The 6,520-nt window shown below is 65.6% G+C and overlaps 1 protein-coding gene across 1 annotated transcript in view; it reads left to right on the plus strand.

The window, feature by feature from the left end:
• The window catches only part of TPO (thyroid peroxidase), a 28,405-nt gene extending 22,154 nt beyond the window's left edge, over positions 1-6,251 (plus strand). The window contains exons 11-14 of the mRNA XM_039855035.1: positions 468-676; positions 2,555-2,725; positions 4,903-5,250; positions 6,067-6,251. Coding sequence (XP_039710969.1) covers positions 468-676; positions 2,555-2,725; positions 4,903-5,250; positions 6,067-6,251 — 913 coding nt within the window. The remainder of the gene's footprint in view (positions 1-467; positions 677-2,554; positions 2,726-4,902; positions 5,251-6,066) is intronic.
• The last annotated feature ends 269 nt before the right edge of the window (positions 6,252-6,520 follow it).

Below are 6,520 nucleotides of genomic sequence, written 5' to 3' on the forward strand. Positions count from 1 at the left end.
CACCTCCTCGGCCCTCAACCCCCAGCCCCAGCGGAGGGCTCCCGAGGGGAATGGGGAGCCCCCACGCCCCACATCCAGCCCCAGCGTCCGCATGCAGCTGCCCAGGACGAGTGAAGAGGGAGCGAGCGGTGTGGATGAGCACGGGAAAAGCTCGCTCTCTAAGCAAGCCCGACACGCCCAGTGCGCTCCTTTTCGTGGTCCCTGTGCCCGAGTCAGATTTCTTCTGGCGTGTTCACGCCCCTTCGAGAGGGGCACGCGAGCTCACCCCGCCCCGCACGGCTGGATCGTTACTTTCCCAGCCGCAGCGTTCCAGGCGGTTGAGGTGCCCGGGGCCAGTAACGCGGTGCCCCTGGCTGCGGACCGCGTCGTCGCCAAGCTCGTGTGGTTTGAAGAGCTCTGGGATGCGGGAGGGCAGCGACGCGGAAGGCGGCGCTCGCGCCACCGGCCCTCTGTGCTCGCTTTCGGAGGTTCTGGTGGGAAAACGGCGGCGTGTTCTCCGAGGCGCAGCGGCGGGAGCTGGGGAGGCACTCTCTGTCTCGGGTCGTCTGCGACAACACCGGCCTTGCCCGCGTGCCCGCCGACGCCTTCCGGCTTGGGAAATTCCCCCGGGACTTCGAGGCGTGTGAGGACATCCCGGGCCTGGACCTGGAAGCGTGGAAGGAGGCCGCACCCCCAGGTAACTGAGCCCTCGTCACCGTATGTCGCCCCTGTGGATTCCACCCCGGAGCATAGTTTCTCAAGGCAGCGGCCTCCAGTCGCTGTGTTTGGAGAAAGTAACAGGAGACGGAGCCTGGCGTCCCCACGGTCGGGAGGGCTTGTCCCAGCCTCGGCCCTCCCTGTAGAAGGCGCCGTCCTGTGCGCTGTGCAGTGCCCGGCGAGGGCTTGGGGCACGGCGGCGACCCGGGGTCCCAGTGTTTCGGGCCTGTGCTGTGCTCCGTAGGATGCGGTGCCAGCTCGGTGTCTACCGCCAGGCGTCAGTGGCCCCACTGAGCTGTGACAACCCAAGAAAACTACGGGCTCGCTACTGTCCCGGCAGGGAAAGGGAGGGGGGTAGTAAGTTGGGTGACACACTTTCAGGATCGCGTTGAGTGGCCGCCGCTTGGTCGCAGAACATGGGGCCCTGGGAGGAGCGCGAGGCTGGGCCGAGGGTCACTCCAGCAGAGCGGAGGCTGCAGCCGTCACATCACGACCTCCGGATCCCTCTGCTAGCAGGCGGCAGCCTAGACTGCCAGGCCTTCCACTGCAGTGCCGCGCTGCACACGCCTGTCACAGTCTCAGTCACACTCAGCACGACCCGCCCACCTGCTCTGTCCTGGGGGACAATGCCGCTCTGGCCCCAAGCAGAAGCTTAGGGTGGACTCATTGCCACCTCCTATGTGACAGGCCCATTTCCAGGTGCCAGGGACACGTTTGTAGGGATAAATACACACACAGACACACGTACATGCACACAGGCACGCTCACGCGTACGCTCACACACACTCGCACACACAGCACTGACGACACTGCATAGGGAGATAGCTGGCAAATAAGCAACAGTCTGAATGCGCACCCTGTCCCCATGGAATGTGGGGGCATCATGGTGTGATGGGTGGGGAGCTCCACGAGTTGGAGAGTATCCCCTTGGGGGGAGCACCCACCACCCAGGGGCTCTGTGAGGGTGACAGGACATGAGGGGACCAGAAGGTGAGCCGGCCTCGGCCCTGGGGGGCCCTTTCCCTCAGAGCAGGGCGCAGCCTGTGGGGTTCCAGGAGGAGACCCATGTCTGCTGCTCCTTTTGGGGGACCCTCGGCTACTAGCTGGGAGCACACGTGGGCAGGGCTGGTACAAGCACGGGCAGAACCGGGGGAGCTGCTGTGATAGGCCCTTGAAGAGAGACGGTGGCTTGGCCCCCAGCTGGTGGCAGTGGGAGCCGTCAGAGGGTCTAGGAGTGGAACCCAGTGACATCCTGGAGGGTGAGCCGCAGGGCTGACCAGAGGAGAAGCCTTGTGGGGGCTGGCGGGGTCCTTCATGAGCAGAGGGCGGGCCGAACGCAGGTTACCAGCCCTGCCGTGGCCACGTCCAGTGTGAGCGGAAGGCAGTGGGGGTGGAGGAGGGGACTCAGGAAGAGGACGTGAGTCCGGGTTTCTCCATGAGTGCCACCTGTACGGATCACCCTTAAAGCCAAGACACCGGGTGCCGCGCGGTATCTGGGAGGCAGTCCTCGTCCAGGCCCTCGGATGGAAGGCGGCGGGCAGGGTGGGAGCCAGCGATCAGCCTGAAGGTGTCCAGGGTCACCGGCCACAGACGGGCCTCCAAGCGGGGTGACGAGCCACGCAAGGCACTGCTGGGCCTTCGGAGCGGGGCGCTGGGTAGAGGGTGGAGCTGAGCAGGGAGAACTCGGCTGTGCCGTGTGCAGTGGACGGTCCACACCGGCAGCGGAGCCGCTTTGTCCGCGCATCGGACAGGGACGCATGGGACCTGGAGTCCTGGTGAGGTCCGGGGTGGGGACAGTCCTGGGAGGGGGCAAAAGACAGCATGTGTCCGACTGGCTTCACCTCCCAACCATGCACAGGTGACACGTGTGGCCTCCCAGAGAGAGTGGACAATGGGGACTTCGTGCTCTGCAACGCGTCGGGAAGGCGCATGCTGGTGTTCGCCTGCCAGCACGGGTTCGCACTTCAAGGCCACGAGCAAGCCGCTTGCACCCCCCAGGGGTGGGCCCCCCGGCCCCCCGTCTGCAAAGGTCAGTCACTTAACCACGTCCAAACTGTCTCTTTCAGATGTGAGTTCAGGAGGAATGCCACCCACCAAAGGCATCTCTGGGGACGGCCACCCCGGGGACGGTTTTGGCATGGAAATCAAACATGGCTTCCTTAGCCGACCACGTCCCCAAGCTGACATCTTTGCGGGTGATGAAGCGTCAGTCACGTCAACCGGGCTGCACAGGTGACAGGCAGGAAAGGGAGAGAAGTCACACGTAGTATAAAGGCTCCAGAGCCAGTTTCTCACAGGAAACCAGATGCCCCCGTGGGAAGCATCGGTGCCCACCCGGGTCAGCGCATCTTCAGGCCTGTGTCCTCGCGTCCTCAGTGCCCCCGGCCCCTCCCTCCGGCTCCTCCCTTTCGCCTGTGTGGAATAGGCATTGGGCAGCCAGGTGTGGACGATGCCACGCAGAGCCGCAGGTGAGGGGCTAGGGGCTAGGGGCTGAGTCGCTCCCGCCGAGAGGGAGGAAAGGGACACTGGGCAGCACGGGTCCCCTGACCCTTGGGGTCCACCTGTGAGAGCCGCCTGGCCACGCAGAAGGCCCACAGCTCATACCATTCTCTACTTGGGTTTCTGATAAGAAGAAAGTGACCACAGCTGGAATGAAACAGCAGGTTGTGTCCCCAGATGTGTGTTGAAGTCCCAGCCCCCAACACACGAGAATGGGACCGTAGAGGGACAAGGCCCTCACAGGAGCGATCATGTTATGTGAAGTCTTCGGGTGGGGCCCTGATTCCCTGTCCTTATGAGAAGAGGTGGCACAGAGGGAGGACAGAGGACAGAGAGGGGCAGCCACAGCCTGGGGGACACCAAGCTGCCACCAAGCCGGGGGAGACGAGGCCAGAAAGGGCTCTGCCAGGCCCTGTGTGTGCCTCGGCGAAACCTGCTTCAAGGCCCCAGCCTGTGGCACTCATCACGGCAGCCACAGGAACGGGTGTGAGCTCAGGGCACCAGGTTGGGGATGAGTGGGGTGCCTGGTGGCCGCACACAGCGGGACTGCCGCCCACCCACATCCCAGGGGAAACTACAGGTTCCAGAGACACGACGGGGATTTTCATGCTGCGGCGACAAGGCCAGGCCCAGTGGACACCTCCCCACCCGTGTGGGGCCCCAGGCACCTCTCGTCCCCGCCAGCCCCCCTCGTTCTGCAGCGTGGGGCGCAGACGGGTTGTGAGAGTCGCCCACAGAGGATGCCCTTCTCCACCGGACATGGGAAAGGGCTCGCAGGAGCTTCCCCTCTGCTCCGAGCTTGGCGTCTGCTCGGCTCCCGTCACCTGAAGGGCCCTACCCACTTGCCAGAGCCATTTCTGTTGTCACTGCTGTCATCTCTGGATCCCGGGCTAGAGGGCAGCGCCCGGCCTGGCCGCACAGTGAAGGCTGGCACATGTCCCTGGACCCGGGCGCTCGGAGGCCACCTGAGAACATGTGTGTGTGTGACATTTAAGCGTGTGTCGCATTCACGTGCGTGCTTAGGAACATGACATAGATCCCCCGATGTCCCGCTGGCTTCTGGAGCCGGCCGGAAGGAGAGGCCAGCAGACGCTGTGTAGGGACAGGGCCTCCAGGCCGCTGCGGGGGTCAGGCTTGCACAGGAGGCCGGGGCCAGCAGGATGCTCGTGTGCGCTCTGCAGGCGGGCACCACGCTCGACGCCCAGCTGGACGGCGGTGGTTCCCAGGCGGGTGCAGGCCAAGGCCCAGCCGTGCCGAGTGTGAGCCGAAACCCGTCTGCCGGGATGGGCTGACACCCTCCCGTCCCACATGCGGCAGGACCCCCTCAGTGAAGGGAACGACGGATCCCCGGGGGGCTCTCGGCCATGTCTGCTTGAGGCCCTGCCGCAGGTCCCAGGCTGCCACAGCTCATGCCTGAGTGTGACTTTGAGCTGAGCCGAAGGTGCCTTAGGGGTCAGCGTCAGGGCCAGAGGGTCACGTGCCCAGGGTGCTGCCGGGGAAGTGGTGTGGTCGGAAGTGACCTGGGAGGATGGGCCTCAGCAGAGGGGGACGGCAGGCGCCCCCCGACCGCGGGGTTGACAGTCCCCTTCCTCCTGGGTGGGGAAGGCCGGGACACGCTGGCCCAGGGGGCGGGGCCGCTCTGCCCAAGGGAGACTCGGCCGGGTGGTGTGCGGCGTGGCAGTCCTGACCCGTGCACTGTCTGCACAGATGTCGACGAGTGCAAGGACGTGACGGACCCCCCCTGCCACGCGTCGGCCCGGTGCCGGAACACCAGGGGCAGCTTCCGCTGCGAGTGCGCAGACCCGTACGTGCTGGGCGAGGACGGCAGGACCTGCGTCGGTGAGACCGTGCTCCGAGGGCACAGCCCACGCACACTCAGGGACGGCCGCGCGTCCTCTCGGGGGTGTCCCCTCCGCGCGATCTCTGGTGTCGGGCGGGGCAGGAACTGCCAGTCGTCCTTGAGCCTGGTGGTGCAGGAGGACACAGGCTTCCAGACCCTGGCACCGTCACCCCCGCCGCTCATCTCTGAGCTGAGTGCACAGAACAGAGAGGCTGGTGACTGGCTCAGGGACACACAGCCCCCCAGGCACAGATGTAGGGTTCATAACGTGGCTTCTAGCTCCTGTAAAGGAGAGAAGAATTATGCCAGACACTTGTCACAACGCAGAACAGGTGTTCACCGCCCCCGCACAGCAGGGCAAGGAGCCCTCTGCATGGAACAGAGCTGAACCTCAGCAGACAGCTGGGGCCTCACGGGCAGAGCAAGGGCGGCTGTGAAGGGACCGGACCTGGCGGTGTGGGGCGGGGGACTCGCAAGAAGTGGCTGAGCGGAGAGGGCTTGGAGGGGCCTGAGCACACTTTGGCCAGGTGGGGGTCTCCCTCACCCAGGCCCCTCATAAAACCGCTGCGCTGTCCCCAAGCACTGGCCGTGGGCTCCACGTGTCCATCAGGTGTCTGCCCTGTTCCGCGCTGGGCCGGTCGGCAGCGATGAGTGGGACCGTGCGCACTGGAGGGGGCCGGCCAAGCGGGGCGCCAGACCTACCACTTGGCCTTGTGCCAGCCACCCCGAGTGAGCGCCCCCTAGCACTCAGGGACCGGCGCCTGCACAGGCGGCTGCGATGACCTGTGGCCAAAGGGGCAGTGTGCCCAAAGTCCGCTGGCCCCGGATGGCCGCACCTCATGTGGACGGTGCAGACCTAGGACTTGAGGAGCTGGAGCAGTCACTGGCTTCGTCCTCATGTTTGCAGGCGTCCAGTGTGGGAGAGCCACCCCGAGGTCCCCAACCCGCCCTCTCGGGGCGGCCTCTGCCCTCTGCCTCGCGCCCGTCTGGCCGAGGCTCCTCGTGCTCTGGTTCCCACCGGCCCTGCTCAGGTCTCCTGGGATGGACGCTCACGGCTTCTCTGGGAGCCCACTGCCGTCTTGTTCCCAAGGCCGCCCCCCGGGCTCCAAGCGCCACGGACGTGACAGTGCTTCCTGACCGCTGGCACCTCCACCTGGCCTGTGCCCGACACAGGCACCAGCGCGTGAAAATTCATCGGCGCCCTGCTCCCGCCTGACCGCCCGTCACGGCCGCTGCGCACCCAGTATCTGCCCCACCAGGGGCATTCCGGGGTCCCCAGGATCTCAGCACTGGGGATGCTCTTCCGGGGGGAAGAGTGGGCCACGATGTCACCTGGAGAAGGACAAGGCTCCCATCTGTTTGGCAAGCTGCCTCCTCACCTCACACTCCAGAGTGGGGGCGGCCTGTCTGTACAGATGCTGCTTCCAGAAAGATTCGTGCTCCTCGGGGCGTCGTGTTGTCACGGGTGGGCCTGGCCCAGGACCG

The sequence above is a fragment of the Pteropus medius genome, unplaced genomic scaffold (assembly GCF_902729225.1).
Source record: "Pteropus medius unplaced genomic scaffold, Ma_sr-lr_union100, whole genome shotgun sequence".
Lineage (NCBI taxonomy): Eukaryota > Metazoa > Chordata > Mammalia > Chiroptera > Pteropodidae > Pteropus > Pteropus medius.